Source organism: Ambystoma mexicanum, chromosome 1q (genome assembly GCF_040938575.1).
Source record: "Ambystoma mexicanum isolate Mex_15411 chromosome 1q, UKY_AmexF1_1, whole genome shotgun sequence".
Taxonomy (NCBI): domain Eukaryota; kingdom Metazoa; phylum Chordata; class Amphibia; order Caudata; family Ambystomatidae; genus Ambystoma; species Ambystoma mexicanum.
In genome coordinates this window covers 618,293,349-618,312,277 of record NC_090922.1, presented here as the reverse complement: position 1 = coordinate 618,312,277, position 18,929 = coordinate 618,293,349, and the positions used below count along the sequence as shown (strand labels likewise).

Genomic DNA, 18,929 nt, shown 5'->3' with positions numbered 1-18,929 from the left:
ACTTCCGATGCGCGCCTGGGGAAGATATCTTTCCTCATTTGCCTCCTCTACCGCTGGAAAGCAGAAAATGCTTGCGTTGCTGAGTCGGCTGCTGCCCTGGACCTGAATGCCTGTCTAAGGAAATTAATGTGGACGATGGCTACCTGTAAGAGGCAGATGTCGGGGGAGGAGAGTGTGATGGGTATTTTGGTCCTGAAGGCTTTCAACTTTTCTGAATGGTTGTGGATCGTCAGCCATACTGTCGGAGGTTGACAGTGTCAAATGTCACTGTCAAACATCTTGCCTGGACATCTTGTGCAAGCGCTGAAGTCCTCATTGAAAAGTGCCCTGTAATCATGGACCACTCCAGACAAGTCCAGTACCATCCTCAGGATTGGTTTGCCATCTACTATCCATAAACATCATTTGTGAAAAGGGCATTGCATGTCTAGTGGGAGGTGCCCTGCTGTTTTTTTGCATTCTCAATTCCCCACTTTAATCTCCATTTCCTCTTTTCCTCCTCCATTGCTCCCCCTTCCCTCCTTCAGAAAAATTGACTTAAATCAAACCATTAAGCTACACCCTTTAGCCAGCATGCATGCATAGGGCTCACAGCTACAAACAAATGGCTGGATACTGGCAAGGATATTGGCACTGGAGCCGAGGAGGATGTTACAGAAGCTGGTACCCAGACACGAGCCCTTGGGCGTGGAGTGTGGAGTGTGCAACACCCACAGTGTCTGGAGTTCAACCGCTGTTACAATTTGGGAAACAAGTGCATGTTTGAAAACCTCAAGCATGACTGATCAGACTCTCTTCCACTATGTTGAGGAGAAGGTAGAGTTATGGAAAGCTAGTCTGCCACTCCCCTCTACAAGTGTTGGGCCAGGTGCTTCCTTTCAACTAGATATGGGGCGCCAGAATCCAAGATGTAGCTCTCTAGATAAGGAGAGGAAACAGGAAGAAAAAGACTCACTCCAGGACCTTGAGTGCCTTTTTTTGTTCCCTCTACTCCGATCTAGGAGGGTTATCCAGGCTTGAAGCTTCTGTCTGAGTTCTAGCTGGAGACCAGGAAAAACCTTGACCACTCACCTCCACATAACCTTTGGGTGCATAGATCGACAGGAGCTGTACTCCCCTGCATGGTTGTCCTTTTCCAAGCAACACATACCCCAGCCTACGTCCAGGTCAGAAAGGGACAGCTGCCTCCTACAGTCCTCATAAAGCTTAAAGCCAGATATAAGATGTGAGACATTTCATAGTTTAAAAAAGATTAAGTGGCCAAAAAACTCTGCATCTGCTACTGTTTAAAAAAAACAAAAACAAAAAAAAAACTGAGGTTAGAGCCTTGATGTGCCACCATATAGGTACAGTGGATCGCACTAAGCAACTGGCATCAGACTCCCTGACAGCCTGCAGCTTTGTATACCCATCTCATGGCTGTGAGAAAAACTTCTGAACCATTATGTTGCCAAAATATTTCAAAAGTTGACTAATCTATAGGTGGATCCATGATCACCTTTCCTAAAAGAGAAGGTCCAGCAGCTGAAGCTGGAAGCATTTGTCAGGATACTCCAATGACATGCAAACTGCTTCCATGTTCGACAATGCTACAATGTTCATACCTCTCTCCAATGATGTACATGGCCCATCTGGTCATGTATTTGGTCATGGGATTTTGGGTGTAAGTTTTTTCATATGTAAGTGTAGTGCTTCTTAACCTCAAATCAGCCTTCTGGCACAAGGCAAAGGTTGTGGGCTGTTTAATTCAGACATAGGATTGGATATGGGATAACTAACACTCAATGTAGTGAAATCATCAATGGGCTGTATATTCCCTTTAGATTGGTCCAATGAATTCTGGGCTGACCATGAGCCAGTCAAGATGCTTCAGAATTGTCAGGTCTTTTTGGACTGGGTGTTACCTTTGAACCTCAGGTCAATGCTGTTTTGCAGTGTGTCAATTATCTTGACCTGGTTGATGAGCTTTGTGCTATATGCCACACTGAACATTAGGCTACTCATTCCGGGTTTTGCGCTATCCCACAGAGCAACATATCTCTCTTGGAGAAACCCCAGATGATCAAAAATAGGGTCAGTCGGTGTGGGGGCTCGAGTGTTCGGACTGTCTCCAGCTAGCGGCAGAAATTAGGTCAGTTGACTTCCACGACATACAACTGAAACAGCCACCATATTAGGGAAAGCTTGTATGCTTCTTTGACCAAAACATCTTGCAAATTTGGCTATGCCTTAACGTGTGCCGACACTCTTGTGCTTTCAATTTGACAGAACACTGAACACCCCGAACCCCCTCTCTGTGAACTAGAAGACACTGAACGCAAATGCCTTCAATCCAGGGCAGGGAATTGGGGGAGGGGGGGTGGGTTTGTCCTGCGACATGCTTGGCCTTTTCAACTAAGACACCTTCCCTTTCAGTCCACTTTTTAAGACTGATGAAAATCAGCAAGAGTATGGTTCTCTCATGTTCGTTTTCCAAATGTTCTCTTTATGTTTACTATTGTTCTTTTGTGTGTTAGTTACTATTGCTCTGACAGTTCATGCCAGTTTTTGTTGATCAATTTATTTTCTGTATAACACCATGAAACCGGACTCTGGTATTGTCCAATTTATAAATTGAATAAACTAAACTTACCATGCCCAGTCAGATACTATTATGGGGGAAGACGACTCAACCCATGTGAGATGGTGCTTCCACTTAGTCAAACCAGAAGCCTCAGTGTCATGTGAGTCACAGCGCAAAAGGCTGCCGTTGTACCAAAGACAAAAAAAAGTTTGCATTGTCCCCACAAAGTCATCATTCGACTGATTTACTAAATTAGTTCAGTTATCAACCACTTAGGAAAGACCACCTGACCCAAAAGAAACTCTTGCCTACTAACAGGGAAATCTAAGGCACAGAGTAATGACTTGGTGTGTGAGAAAAAAACATGTCCCAAATTTAACATACTGGCTTCAGTTTTTTGTTAGATAAGGAAGGAACAGAAAAAAACACTACCTACTGATGAAACGAAGAAATAAAGATTGAACTTAGCTGTAATAATACTACCCTGAGCCTGCTTAGGTAGTGAGTGATCAAGAAAGGAGGTTACACCTCAACAGCCAGAGATTACAAAAATGAAAATCTTTATAGCGGTTTCCATGCATCAAGTATGGGGAGATTTCAGCTCTTACCCAGCCCCCAGTGTCATAACTCCATGTGTTTACTATGGACTACAGTGGTGTAAAACCCTCTCCCATTCTGGTATAAAAAACAAATGATTAGAAACCAAATGTCATCATTGGGAGCAGGGATTTAGTTAAAACGTTACATTTCGGTTTTAAATGAATGCTTCAGTCGCCGCTCAGTCAGTGAGTAAAACACAATACCAGACAAACCCTCAGAAGATTTCCTGAATTGTGGAACTGTAATGCATGAAAGATCCTGGAGCTTTTAGATCACAGTCAGACACACATAATGCCAACTTCATACGTTTTGAGACCACTCGCTGCGGTAAGAATAGTTCACTCCCAAAAGAAAGTCAAACGCTGCTTACCGCATACTCTTCTGGTGTGACTTTGAGAACATTGAACACCACAGCATCAAAGCTCTTTTTCAACTCAGATGATGCCTTTTCACTCAAGGATTCGGAACTGCTACTCTTCTGTCAAAAAAGAAATGATGCTCAAGCAAAACGTCTACATATCACAAGTAAACACTAAGTGTTCCTTGTGTGCATGAGATTCACAAACAGTAGTTTCAACAGATTTTAAAGGTTGGGGAGAGGGAGAGATTCACTTGACATAAAACTGTTGACCACGAGCTGCAGAACAAAAGGTGAGCACATGTGGGAGTTCCTGTTTTTGTACATGCTCGCTCTTGTACTTATAGTTTAAGGATTCCTGAGTAGCAAGGATTGTTCCAATTTGTGCTCCTAAGCTGCAGGACATCACAGTAAAAGAAAACTAAAAAAGAGGTAGATAAACATAAGCAATATAAAAGCAAAACAGATCTGAGACGAAAACAGGCATGTGCGAAGGCGGAGTCAAGAGCAGAGCGAGAAAGAGAAGGCAAAGGGATAGACGAGAGCAACAGGTGAGAGAGTGACAAAGTGGAAGAGGAGTACGTGAAAAAGAAAGATTGAGAGGCTGAGTCGGTTGAAGTATCTTCCTTTCATGCTATCGAAAATTGATTTTTGGTCCAACCTAGCTCCTTGGTTGCAGCCTTGTACACCCAAACCCCGTCCTCAGATCCTAGAAAATGGCTTGGTTTCAAATGTATTCCGTTTGCAGTGAGGTAGCTTTCAAGGCTGCCGTCTCTCTCCCTGTAGTTGTGCAACCTCGCAATGGAACCTCTAGCTATAGCAATTCATAGACATTCTAAAATGTTTCTAAGGTACTGCTATATGTGGCTGATTTCTTAGTTCTACCCTCTGCACCAGTCACATCTGCACCAGCACTGTTCAAGCTGTTGGACCACGACTAAGGTTTTCCCAGATTTCCCTTTCTCATCATTGGGCCTTCTGGTGGCTTAAATATTAAATGGGCCTGAAGGGAGTTCAAGTATCTAGGTATCAAAGTAATGCAATCAGCAAACTAGTACTATGCAAGCAAGCAGGCTCTTATGGAAAAATGCTTACTGGAAAGCAGAAGATGGACTATGTTGCAGCTTGAGAGTTCGGAGGAAGGTGCTGTACGTTTTTAACATGCTTCCATTATTGCTAACCACTTCTTTGGATAAGTCTAGATTGGATGTATTCATGAAGTTTCTATTAAGATGGGAAAAACGAAGAGCAGCACACCAAGGAGACTTGTTCAGGAAAAATTGGGGCAGGAGGATTTGGATATCCCTCAGTGAGACGCTATCCAAGAGATGTCCCAGGAACTGGCTTGTATTACTCAGAGATGGAGTTCTGTGCGAGTCTGCATGAAACGCAGCTCGGTCACTACAACAAAATGAAGTGCAGTTTTATTGATGGATAAGTGGATTGGAGTTTCCTTATTTTCTTTGCCTTTATGCGTTAAACAAAAGTTGAAGGGGTGCAAAATGGTCAGATACAGGGAAATGGCTGTAGTGCTGGGTACAAGAACCTAAATGCAGAGTTAAAAGATGAGCTTGTACTATATACCTATGTACTCTCAGCTCGCTCCCCCCCCCCGCATCCCCCACAATCAACCTCAGGCCCTCCTCAGCTTCCACCCTTTATGGATGCTGGGTAAGATAGAGGGACTCCCTCTTTCAGAGCATGGTTAAATGTAGGGTTTTCAGAGCCCACCAGCAAGTCTCTCTAATTTATTGCATGTTCTAATATGAATCGCATTATAGTGGACTTGAATCTACGGTTATGCCAGAAAAAGATAATTTATGGACTATACTGGATTCCGGCAAGAATGTCGTTATGCAAGTTGAGTTTTCCGGATACTTGATGGGCACACAAAAAGTGTGCTGGCTCCATTGTTCGCAATAGTTAGGAGTGTGAGCAAGTGGGGGATTTCTGGAAAGATGTTCGTTAACGGAGGGAGTTGGTTACGCGCTACGCAATTCTCTGAGCACCAAAACCAATGCTACTAGGTAATTTCCCATGTACTTTATTTTAAAAAAAATTTACAAAAAAACAAAAAGACTGAGCGGTAGAAAGATGACTAAGAATGGAGAAGTCGAGAGAAGAAAAAAGTTTCAAAGAAAAAGAGCACACCTTGAGATGGATGGGAGAGTGACTTAGGGGAAAAGCTAAGGTCATGTGAAAGGCAGGAGAAAGTAGAATAGAGTGAAACAAGTGTGAACTAGTGTCACAAATTAGAAAGATAAAAGATAGACAGAAACCAAGCAACGGGGTTAGAAAGAAGAGGGATGGGAGGAGCACATGGAGGGAAATGGAAATGAGAAAAGAGAAGATAGAAGGGTTAAATACGAAGACAGAAAGAGTGAAAGGGGAAAATGGAAGGAGCACACCGAGGGGAACGGAAGAGACCAAGTGTGAGAGAAAGAAGAAGGAAGAGGAGTGGTAAAGAAACAGTGCTAAAGAAGGTGAAAAGTGAAGTCAACACCTAGGCCATCACGTCGTCTGTCGCGCCACCTGACTCGCTAGATAACACCCACCCCTCTCCTCCCCACCACCCAATGCAGCTCTACCACTCCACCCCCCACTGTCTTGTTACCTCAGAAAAGTGCTCTGTTCCGTATCTGTATTGTTGTATACCTCTGTAAAGTGCTACGCTGCTTTTCAGAGCTAGGTCTGCGCTCAAATACTGTCATAATAATAATAAAAGAATGGAGAGATTGGGAACTGCTAAAGCCAGTCAGGCACACAGGTAAAGTAGGAATAAAGCCTTTGTTTCAGAGTTAAACTCTTCAATAATTAAATATATTAGGGAGAGAAAATTACTTTGCTTAGGGTAGACTTCCTTTTAAAATGGTTGAGTGCTCCCTCATTACCTTTCCACAGGTACACAGATCGTAACAAAAAGGACAGACCTAGCAGTAGGAAATGTGAGGTGCAGCTCTTCGAGCGGAGGTTACCTCTGAAGCAGTAGCTGTGAGATTAGCATTGCTCGGCTGTCCATTCATGAGGTCCATTCTTCTTACACCATGAGTGCCCACAATCCTGAGTGCACACTGAATCCTAGTTGCACAGCAAAGCGATGGCAATCATTTTATCTCCATTGTAGCAGCACCAAAGTCATCATTCCTACAAGACAGAATCACATGGGTCAAATAACCTACCCACTTCAACCAGAGAACAGGCACTGAAAAAGCAAATAGCACTGCCATTTCTTAAGTAAACATTTTTTAATGTTGCAAGATATGGACATCATATGCTAAAGTACTACCTTCAGGATGCAAAATGTGCACGCGCCACTGGCGAGTGATAATCGATTCATGGTAAGAAATGGTGTGCGGTCTGTATGCATAGAATTGAAGTGGCAAGTGGACTTTTCTTATGGCTGGCTAGTGGATTGCAACTTGACATTTTGCACCCTTCCACCTTCATTGGCCAGGTATCGTCAAGATATGCTCAAGTGCTCCTATTAATGACGGGTGCTGTCAATTACCATGTAATTCAGTCATATGGCAAAGTACTCGTGTGAATGCAGGGAGTTTGTTATAGTGAGCCAGAGATTTGCATCATTTGAGAGTTTGTGTGGAGCAACACCCAGCTATTAACACCAATTGTCAGGTATTGCATCATCTGCTAAGAGGGTCGTATCACATTAAAGGCATTGGCGCCATTTTCCAGGCATGGCTTATAGATGCCCAAGTACGCCAAGCTCAAAGTATTGCTATCATATTCACATGTACTCAAAACCACGTACAATAATTCACCGCACGTAACAAAATGATAGATCCCAAGCAACTCACAACTTTTACCAGTTACTTCCATCATCGATCTATGTACTCATATTAAAGGACCGGTATCACCAAAGTTCACCGGATATTAGCATTAAAGATCCTGGCACTGCTCACAAGGATTGTCATACGGCCAGGTAATCTCGCCATTTGCCATATCGTGACCCAAAATGCCCACCGTCAGGATGGGAATTTTGGCAAGGTTGGGAGAGAGCAGGGAGGTTGCATTCCTCTTCAGCTGTCTAGGGATGAGATGAGTGAGAGGAGCACTGTATCCCTGAAAAACCCCCGCCCTCCAACCTGCCCTGCTCAGTTCAGTTGTGTTATTTGGAATTTATATAGCGCTCTGTATATCATTGGTATGACCTCAAATCACTGGTACGTTGAACGCCCTTAGAGACTGTAGTCCAGGTCAATCAAGAGAGTAACGCGTCATAGGGTGCTTGGGTGCACCAGTTATGTGTGCAGCAGATGCAATTACCTGAAGGTAGCTGCATCCTAGCATTAGGTGTGGTGGTATTGATATCAGTTGAATGTGTGCAGTCTGGAGGGGGACAAGACTGGGGTCTGGCTGCATTAGGCTCGTCTAGGACGCATGTGTGCAGCTAGGCCGGTTTGTTGTGGGATGTAGCTGCGTTTTATTAGAATGAGGTGTTCATGGGATAATGTTCGTATGTAGGCAGCTAGGCCGAAATTGATCGAGGGGTGTAGCTGCACTCTAATTGTTTGTTGGTGTAGAGTAGAGGGTAAGCATAGTGATATGGGAGGTGAGTGTTTGGGTGGAGTTACGATCTAAGGAGTTTGCTATTCCGGATTTCAAGCGTGCGTTTGCTTAGTAGTGACTTAATAAGCATATTCAGTGGCGTCATTGCTCAGGATCTCATTGAGCATTTGTCATCGGGTTGCAAGGACTCAGTCGCCTCAGATGGTTGTGTTTGGCATTAAGGAAAGGGCCAGGTTTTTAGAGTTTTGCGGAAGGTCATATAGTCTTGGGTGTGTCAGATATGTGGGGGTAGTGAGTTCCACAAAGTTCAGGCCAAGGTTGAGAAGGCGGATCCTCCGAATCTGACAGAGTTAGAGGTTGGAATCACTAGAAGGAGGGCAGTGCTTGATCTTAGGGTGTGAGATGGGGGTAGGGTTTTATCTTTTCTTGTAGGTACATTGGGCCGGTCTTGTGTACTGCTCAGTGAGTGATGCATAGGGTCTTCAAGGTGGCCCTTTGTCTGACTGGGAGTCAGTGGAGGGTTCAGAGAGCTGGTGAGATGTGGTCAGTTTGACCCAGGGCGAGGAGGAGTTTTGCAGCAGCGTTTTGGGCTCTTTGGAGTTTGTTAAATTGGTATGCCGGAGCTCCTAGGTATAGGGAGTTGGCATAGTCCAGTCTCAACATCACAATAGACATAATTGCGGCAAGTCTGTTCGGGTGGGAGTGGTAGGAGAAAATATGCCCGAGAAGTTTGAGTTGGTAGTGACAGCATTCTGACACGTTGATATGACGGGAGAGTGTTAGGCCTGAGTCCATGGTGCAGCCTAGGTTTTTCACTATATCGGAGGGAAGGGGTGGGTCGAAGGACGCGGGCCATGGGAGCAGATGTGGCAGAAGGGCAGTATGCTGCACACCACGATTTCAGTTTTTTCAGAGTTCAAAAGGAGGTGGTCTACTCGCAGTTCTAAAGCAGCAGGATGTACAAGTGATTGGACTTGCCTTACCTATATTCCAGAGATCTAACTGGGTTTTACCCTGTAGGACAGTAAGCCTCTACTTGGGAATAGGTGTATTCTAGGGAATAAGTTGCATATTGGCCTCAAATTACTTTTGCTCTAATCCTGGTTGCCAAGAAAACATTGTGTTACTTTGGATAAACCTCTATATCATGCCACTCCAGTTTTCTTACCGGATAACATTTGGGACACTGACATGTGCTGCACAGCACACTACAAGTGCCATAGGTATAATCAAAAATGAATAGAAAGTACAATAAACCGGAAACAGAGCTGAATCATTTAGGAACCATGGTGGTTTTAGATACTCCATCAAAAAATGCAACTGTTATATAAACATAAACCATGTCGTGCATTCATATTCTACTTTATAATATCAGCGGCAGCACAGGACAGATTCTAATTGTGAAGTATTTACTCAAAATTATAGACATCTTTTTTTAACCTTCACAATACCCTCAGAGGCTTCTACTTGATCTTCTGGCTAGCAGCTCCATAAATATAGCAAAACCTAGAGATTATAGTAGGCCTCCCTGCCTTGCTTCCATAGTGAGGTGGAGTAGGCCCGAGAGATTACAGAAAGGCATCAAGGTAAATTCTTGAAGTCAGAGTACTACACACATCTGTGCCAAATTCCATTCACTCCAAAGTGTCAGCCAATAATCCAGTTTATTCATTAAAATGCCTTTTTAGTTTCCAGCAACAAGATTAAAACCAGGTCCTTTTAAAAATCGTGTGCCAGTTACAATATGTAGACTCTTTCTGACACCATCAAACGTTTGACACGCCTAACTACAGTCAACTAGGGAAGTAACTGGTTTTCTGACCGGCTGGCTGTCTTGCATCTTTGAGTATAACTGTGTCCAGATTAAGGAAAAATACTGGTCATGTTGACTGGTACACTTCAATATAATTCCCTGCTTTTGGAAGAAGTCTAATAATGGCCTTGCAAAGAGATTGCAATGTTTAGCTTGATGCAAGAAATAAGCTGGATGAATCGTACAGTGGCTGTATTAATGAAAAAGCAAATGTTTTGAATCCTTTGCCCTCTTAAGAAACCAGATAGTGTTCTTCACTTTGGACTTCAATCCTCCATACGACTGGTTCTCTGCACTTTGATTATGTGTCGTTCACCTATACAAGAGATCACATGTACTTTATCCAATGGCCCTTGGTTATTAGCATGTCTAATGACACCAATGAATTGATATTATCTTTTTACGTAGTACAATATTGTATATTTCAAGCCATCCTGGGACTTAACAATTGCATACTTTGAAACACAATTCCTGCCATTTCTAATTTATCTTCAAACTTTTCTTCAATTTTCTCAGCTTAACCCTACTCCATCGAAAGACACCCAACAAGCCACACAAATAAGTATAGGTCTGAAGTGCCCATATCCAAACGTTGACTCTAGCCTTCATTATTGGCCAACCATCCCTCAATCTGTCCTGCAGTAGAAATGCCTTTGAATTTTGCAAACAAAAGCTGAATGTTTGAGTGGGTTTTTATATGCTTGCTTTGCAAAGAGCAGAAAATGCTGGCTCCCCGAACAGCTAGATCTCCTTGGACAGATGCTTCAGAGAACCTCTTCCGAAGAGGTAACCTTTGAAGCAACACTTTGCATCTGGGTGAGTCCTTCCCGGTTAACTAGCATCAGCCATCAAAGTAGCTTGGAACGCAATGCTCTGCATCAGGCAGCATTCAGGAAATTTCTGAAGAAAGACCCAGCCCTCTGTACACCAGATTTAACACGCTCAACAATGCTTAGCCTATGCACCGGAAGGAGGGGATACATACATAGCTTGCCCTTTTTTGTTTTGGCTATGTGCCTCTGAAAGTACTGCCCATGAGAAGAATTCTTGCTGTGGGGAATGAAGATAGTTAAGTGAGGTGGGACACATTGTCATGATGCCTACCTCTAAGGAGCCAGGCCGGGCCCAGCAACCCCAGAGGCAGACATCATTTTCCCCAGGGAAGTCTCAGCGGGCCCAAGTCGGGGTCCTTTGGACTCAGTCCTGGCGCCTTAGGCGCCAGGCTCATAGCGGACCCCAGTCCTGGCGCCTTAGGCGCCAGGCTCATAGAAGAGGATATGTGTTTAAGTGCTTGGGTGCACACTTACCTGATGCAGACCTTGCTGCTTCATCCAGGCCCTCTTGAGGCCTGAATGGGACTACTTAACCTGTAGGACTACTTCACCACCCGGGTGTGGTCGGGGAAGGATACATACCAGGAACTTCTTCCAAGGCTATTTAAACCCCACCCGAACAGCCCCACATGCTTCGCGTTGTTCTGCACCTAGCAGCTGGACACTCACCGTGTCAGCTCCTGCATCCTGACTTCAGCCATGCCTGCCAGCACCCTGGAACACCTGCAAGGGGAGAAAGGAAGAGAATAGGAGAAGAAAAGCCCTTACCTGCTAAATCTGCATCCCGGAGTCATTTCTCCAAAGGCCCTGAAAAGGAAGACATCATTTTAAAGGCATTTCGTTTCGATCGCTGCAGCGCTGCATTTTACTCACCTTGGCAAGGCGCTTCCATCTTCAGCAGCGATCTTCCGGATTCAGCTACGCCCCGGCGCCTAGAGGAAAAAAGACAAGAACAAAGGTGAGAGGGAGAAAAGGAATAAGGAAAGCTCAGTTTCCTTTTAAGTTTTACCTGTTGGATTATTCCCACTGCATTTCGGGTCCTGCCGCTTCCTGGCATCTCCGGACCCCGGCCCCTATGGGGAAAAAAGACAAAGACATTGAATGAGCGAATGCAAAGACATTACCTGAGCGCTCATCCAGAACTGTTTCAATTCGGGTCGGCGCCATATCTCCGGCACTCCGAACCCCGGCCCCTAAGGGGAAAAAGACATAAGCATTAGCGCTTGCTGCAATTAGACAACGAACATTATTATTAAGCTTGAACTTTTGAACAGAACTTTTACAGCGCCTTACCTGAACAGTCAAGCTTACCTGAACTCCCATCAATCCTCAATCCAGTGAAGTAACTGGGTTTCAACGCGCCCCTGCATCAGAAGCAGGATGGAGAGCTCATCCTTCCAAACCCTAAGGTGAGGCTTCACGGGGAATCGTGGAGGAGGTATCGTGGAGGGTTGGAAGGGAGTGGGAGGCTTGAGCATTGTTCCACAGTTGGTAATACTCCCTTTTCACGCACAGGAGGATATCCAACGAGCCAGGGAAGCCAGAATAGAGGGGCCCTTCCTGTCCATCTTCAGAGTTCTGCGCCTTCGACGCCGCGCCTCCGTGGGAACCAGGTGAGCGTTACACATCCTGTGAGTGTTGCTCTGTCGTGAACCCACCCATAGGCTGCCCCAGGGTATGCTAATTCCCAGAGTATCTTTTTTCCCCATTTCCAGCACTGCCGACACCTACTTAACGTTTATTGGCATACTTGATAATAATTAAAAAAAAATTGACCTTTTAAAAATGTGCCTGAGTTTTATCTTTTTTGGGGTAATTTTGGTCAAATATATATATATACATATAGGATACATTACTCACTGTAATCGTATTTCTGATGCTCGTATCTGCTTAGATTCACATGCTGTGCATTGGCCGACATCTAGTGGAAGCTGCGGAGTATTACAGTTTGTTTTTCGAAACTCGAAAATGGGCGTCGACACAGGGCGTGCCAGTAATACTATCCCTAGTGTGACGTCCACTGTACCCAAGATCCCTCACGCGTCTAGGATCCTCAGATTGTATTATTTCTGACATGAGGTAGCATGAGGAGTAGCGCAAGTACAGATAATCCAAGCAGATAGATAGAAAGGTAAGACTACAAGCAACCATGCACCTTCTCTCAGAGGGGAGGAAGGGTGGGTCGCATGTGAATCTAAGCAGATACAAGCATCAGAAATACGATCACGGTGAGTAATGTATCCCTTCTGAGGCTTGTGGAATCTGCTTAGATCACATGCTGTGCATAGATTAGCGAGCAGTACCTGAAGAAGGAGGTGGGATGTGAGAAGGGTCATGAGCAAATAAATGTCTTAGAACCGCTTGTCCCACTTGTGTATCTGCCTTGGAATGGGTGTCAATGCAGTAATGCTGAGTAAAAGTGTGAATAGAGCTCCAAGTAGCTGCTTTGCAAATGGTGTCAAGGGGTACATTTGCAATGAAAGCCAGAGTGGCCCCAATGCCTCTAGTAGAGTGGGCTCTTGGCGTGAAAGGCAGAGTTCTTTCAGAGAGTGAGTAACACAGCTGGATACAGTTAATAGTCCACTTCGAGATGGCACCTTTAGAGACGCGATCCCCTCTCTCCCTGTAGCTACGGAGACAAACAGTTGATCTGTTTTTCTTAGCGGTCTGGTTTTATTTACATAGTAGATGACCGCCCTACGCACATCTAGGGTGTGTAGTTTCACCTCAGCCGAGCTTTGATGGTCCTGGAAGAAAGCCGGAAGCTCGATGGACTGGTTTACATAGAATTTTGATATAAACTTAGGTGAGAACCTAGGGTGTGTGTGTAAAACCAGTTTGTCTTTATGGACAGTAAAGAAGGGATCCTGCACTGACAGAGCCTGAATTTCACTGACCCTTCTTATAGAAGTAATAGCTACTAAGAAGGCCGTTTTATAAGTCAGGTGTTTGAGACTGCTTTTATGCATGGGCTCGAAAGGGGGTCCCATGAGCTTGGCTAGCACCACATTAAGGTCCCACCCTGGTGGTGGGTTTGAAATAGGAGGGTGAAGTCTCTTTACTCCTTCCATGAAGGCTTTAACTACTGGTACTTTCCACCACAAGACCTTGCTATGGGAAGTGGTGTATGCCGACAGGGCTGCCAGGTGTACTTTCAGTGAGTTAAAAACTAATCCTGCATCTAGCAGGTGGAGCATGTATGTAGCAATAGTGGAAGGAGTGCAATCAACAGGGTTGATCTGTCTACTCTGGCACCAGATAAAGAACCTCTTCCACTTGTCAAAGTAAAAGTGCCTTGTGTTTGGTTTCCTAGATTCCTTCAGGATGTCCATACACCTCTGTGGTAAATTGAGATGTCCAAACTCTATGACCTCAGGAGCCATGCTGCCAGGTTCATCGAGTTGGGTTGCTGGTGCATTGTTTGACCTTGGTGCTGGGACAGTAGGTTGTACCAGGCTGGAAGTTTGATCGGCTCGCACACCGCCATCTTGCGTAGGTGTGGGAACCACGGTTGTCTTGCCCACATGGGAGCAACTAGGACGAGCGTCATCGATTCTCTGTTCATCTTGTTCACCACTTTCCTGATGAGAGGAGTTGGTGGAAAAGCATACGCAAACATCCCTGACCAGTTCATCCATAGGGCGTTCCCCTGGGAGTCTGGTTGGGGGAACCTGGATGCAAATCCTGGGCATTGTCTGTTTTCGCTTGTGGCGAATAAGTCTATAGTGGGGAAACCCCACTGAGAGAAGATATCTTCTACGACCTCTCTGTGTAGAACCCATTCGTGTTCCTCTGGGAGGGAGTCTCTGCTCAGAGCATCCGCTAGGGAATTGAGCTCCCCTGGAACATGGTGTGATGATAGGAAGATGTTCCGTCTGAGTGCCCGTATCCAGATTTTCTGGGCAAGCTTGGACAGATTTGGCGAATGAGTCCCTCCTTGCTTGTTCAGGTAGAACATGGCTGTTGTGCTGTCCGTCGGATTTGCACTGACGGGTTTAGTAGGCGGGGCTCGAACGCTTGAAGCGCTCTGAATACTGCCAGAAGCTCTAGCAGGTTGATGTGGTTCTTGGCCACTGAGGGAGACCAGAGACCCTGAGCTGTGTGGTGGTGATGGTGAGCTCCCCACCCCGTCAGACATGCATCGGTAGTGACTACTGCCTGTACTTCGGGATCGTAAAAGGGTTTCCCCTGTGCGAGATTCTCTCTTGTCCACCAGTGAAGGCTTTGTACTAGTGTTGGCGAAACGACCACTAGATCGTCCCACTGACCACTTGCCTGAGACCACTGTTTCGCCAACCATTCCTGCATGGGACGCATGCGCAGGCGCCCGGGTAAATATATGACGCCATCATGCCCAGTAAACGCATTGCTTTGCGTACCGTTATTTGACGACTGGACTGATAATGTGGAATTTGCAGTAGTATATTCCAAATTCTTTCCTCTGAAGGAAAGGTCAACCCCTCTTGAGTATCTAGGATTAGTGACAACTAGGGAGTCTGGCTTCAGATGTCCTCTTATATAGAGAGGGTCAGACTGGGCTGCCCTGAAAAGTTTTTCAACCCTGGGATTGACTGCTCTGGTGAGGTTCCGGTTCACCAGGGACGGGTCTATTCTTCGCTAAATGGACTTAAGGATAGGGATGGTCTGGGCAACAGGCCTCCTTTCTCCCACTAACTCCTCTGCAAAGTCCCTCTCCTCCTGGACACCGTGGGTGTCAATATGGAAATGTTCTGCTGCACGTGCGAGAACCTCGTTTAGGAGGGGTTGGTTATCGACAGGGGAGTCGGTAACCGGGGCTTCGTTTTCTACTGGGGAATCTACTCTGTAGGTTTCAGGGTCTTCCTCTTCCTCTTCTTGGTCCGCATCATCCCCATAGTATCCCGTCCCGGTTTGCTCTTCTACCATGCCAAATTCTTGATCCTCACCAAAGGAAGCCTCTCCTTGATCCAGTGAGTATGGTCTTGAGTATGGTTGTACCTCGAAGGGGTCTGTAGACCTCATCGGTGTTTCAAACCGGGGCTTCTTACTCGGGGGGTTAGGATCATTAGAGCCTGAGGGTGTCGCCCCTTGTGGATCATACGAAAGGAAATGGTCTGGATTTTTATCGTAAAAATCAGCCAAAGAAGACATCCTTGACATGACCCTATCTTTGTCTTCACTGGACCATTTTTTGGAACTGGGAATGACTCTCAGCAAGTCTCAAGGATTTATCTTGAGCAAATTTGCTGGTTTTAGACATATCAGCAGACCTGGTCTTGTCCGTCTGTTTAGGGGGAGTGGTGTGTTTCACAGGTGTGGAAGAGTGCAAAGTCTGCTCCTTCTGCTGTTTTCCGCCCTCCCCGTGAGTGGAAAAATGTTTTCCCTGTCCTTTTGTGGCTCCGGAGGTTTTCGACGCCTGGCGTCGAGGATGGGGGGTAGGGTCCCTGTCCTTCGAGCGTGGGGCCTTGCTGATTTTGTCTGCAGGCTGACTCCTGGAGCGCGGCCTGGGGGTGGAAGTCGTCTTCGTCCTCCGACGATCGAACTTCTGTTAGCCTAGGGAGCGAGGCACTCTTGGCAAGAGTGGATGATTGCCTGGAGTCATGCGGCGATCTCGATCGAGAACGCCCAGAGGACACCGAATCGGACCGTTCTGTTTGTGCCTCTTTCCGAGAACTCGACTTCGTCGAGTCTCGGTTGGACTTTGTGTGTTTAGTGTGTGTGGTGTGTGAAGCGCTTGTATCGCCGGGGGTCTTCCCCCATAGCCGCCCTGCCGGACGGCCTTCCGAGGTCAGGGACTTGCGCTCGGCTGTCTTTCGACGCCGTAATGCCCTTGCCGTCCGAAAGTACAGCGTCGCTGCCGTCGCTGAAGGCGCCCTCCGCTGCCATGGCCGCTTGCCTGGCGTGGTGGGCCCAACGCTTCGTTGAACGGTCCTTAAGTGTCTTAAGTTTAAACCTACTACACGCTCTGCAGTTCGCTTCGGGGTGGTCCCTCGGCAAGCAGAGATTGCACTTGGCGTGCCTGTCGACCCAAGGGTATTTGCGATTGCACTTGGGGCAGAATTGAAAAGGGGTACCCTCCATACGCGCCTTGAGGCAGCGGGCTGTTAAGTGTAGGAAATGTATAAGGTGTACCTATATACCAAGAGTGTAGAGTATGTACAACCCCCCACTCTCCCTACTTGCCGGGCCGAGGCCAGAGGCCTTCCGAGGCCCAAATCCGTCGTGCAGCAGCCGACGGTCGATTTCTTCTCCAGCCGGCGTCGAGTGTCGAAGTTCGACGTTGGGATGGGGAAGGATGTAAATAAATTAATATTTTAGCAAAAGTATGGCTAAGGCCAGGGGACTCCGCAAAATGCTTCCGACCAGTATGGCGGAAAAAAAACAATCTGAGGATCCTAGACGCGTGAGGGATCTTGGGTGCAGTGGACGTCACACTAGGGATAGTATTACTGGCACGCCCTGTGTCGACGCCCATTTTCGAGTTTCGAAAAACAAACTAATACTCCGCAGCTTCCACTAGATGTCGGCCTATGCACAGCATGTGATCTAAGCAGATTCCACAAGCCTCAGAAATATATATATATATATATAGAGAGAGACAGAGAGGGTAAAGGGAATAGGTTAAGGTGGGGGGGGGGGGGGTGTGAGGGGTCTCCCCTTGCATTTTAGAGCAAAACAACTGACAAAAAAATGTGTTCTAATTGGAAAATGTCAAAAAGTTTTGATCACGTAGACATAAACGTACTTATGTAAAAATACAAATTACAAAAAAAGGTTTAGAGCAGTAGTGACATATGGTGAAACACAGACACCCTAGTTTATAAGAGCATGCCAACCATGGGCGGTACCAGCCCCTGGCTTGGGAGACCTTAACGCCTCTCACTTTGAGGGGGTTGCAGACTGATTGTTCTGCCATTATGCTCTGCATTTAAAGTTTAAACAATCCTTAAGGTGGCGCCAGCAATCGTACTGAGGCATAGAACAAAGGTATGCTCAGGTGATATCCATATAGCCCCCAGGTCGAAGCCAATAGACATGGGCCCACGACGAGCACTCACTGCGGCGGACGAGAAAAGAAAAGCAAATGCAGCCTGAGCTCAGTACACAGCTGAAATGGGCTGTCCTGGAAACCCAGGCACGATCAATGGCTGCAAAGGAAGGCAAGGACTGACACTGGCCCAGCTCCTCCGGCCTCATCGCAGCTTTCGGAGCTACGAACAGAGCGAGCATGAAGGGTGACCGGTATCAGCGAGCCTCGCTGATCAACATAGCCGCGAACAGCAGTAAGGGCTGAAAGCAGCATGACACCTTTAATCACTGACACCGATGCCAACCACTCAACCCTTACCAACTGTCTAAAAGAAGTCTGACTCGATGGATGCCAACAACCTGAAAATCAACACAGGAAAGACAGAAATCATGATTGTACCCAAAGACCAAGAGAACGAAAACACCATCCCATGGCCTACGGAAATGGGAAACGCACCAACTCCATCGAAGGTAGTAAAAAATCTCGGATCCTAATGGACAACAACCTAACCCTGGAGCCACAAATAAATGCAACAGTGAAGAAATGCTTTTTCCTCCTCCGGACGGCAAGAAGAATTCTACCTTTCCTCTCCTTCGCACACAAAACACTCACTATCATCACCCTTATCATGTCTAAAATAGACTATGCAAACAGCCTCTACCTCGGAATACCTGAATAGCTCCTGAAGAAACTGCAACAGATCCAAAATGCAGCAGCAAGACTACTCCTCAAACTATCCAGAAGAGACCACATCACTGCAGCCCTTAAAAGACTAGACTGGCTCCCAGTAAAACATTGCATCACCTTCAAAACAATGTGCATAACGCACAGGGCAATCAGAGGACATGGAGCAGAATTCCTACAAAAGAAAATAAGTCTACAAACCAACAAGACCCCTCCGATCGAGCAACGAAATCCACCTGGAACTCAAACCATAACTTCAGAAAAAACTTGGAGGAACCTCCTTCTACCACTTAGCCGCAAAAACCTGGAACAACATCCCAAAGGAAATAAACACTGAAGATCACCTAAAATTCAGGAAATCACTGAAAAACCTGGCTCTACAACACCACAGACTAAACCTGGAAACTGAAACTGGAAAAAAAGATAACTAAACCGGAAAGACACGGACATCCCTGACCCGGGAGAGTAAAGCCCACGGCAACTGGACGGGTGACACCAGATAATCAGGAACACAGGCGGCACACACGGATACTGAGTCAACC

At 46.1% G+C, this 18,929-nt stretch overlaps 1 protein-coding gene across 7 annotated transcripts in view; it reads right to left on the bottom strand.

The window, feature by feature from the left end:
- Positions 1-18,929, bottom strand: part of RALGPS2 (Ral GEF with PH domain and SH3 binding motif 2) — a 2,782,724-nt gene that overhangs the window by 2,131,985 nt on the left and 631,810 nt on the right. For 6 of the 7 annotated variants that reach the window (XM_069641167.1, XM_069641168.1, XM_069641166.1 and 3 more), the window contains 2 exons: positions 6,497-6,665; positions 3,534-3,641 (listed from right to left, as the gene is read on the bottom strand). In XM_069641167.1, coding sequence (XP_069497268.1) covers positions 3,534-3,641; positions 6,497-6,553 — 165 coding nt within the window. In that variant the 5' untranslated portion in view covers positions 6,554-6,665. The remainder of the gene's footprint in view (positions 1-3,533; positions 3,642-6,496; positions 6,666-18,929) is intronic. The other variant, XM_069641171.1, reaches the window with a different exon arrangement.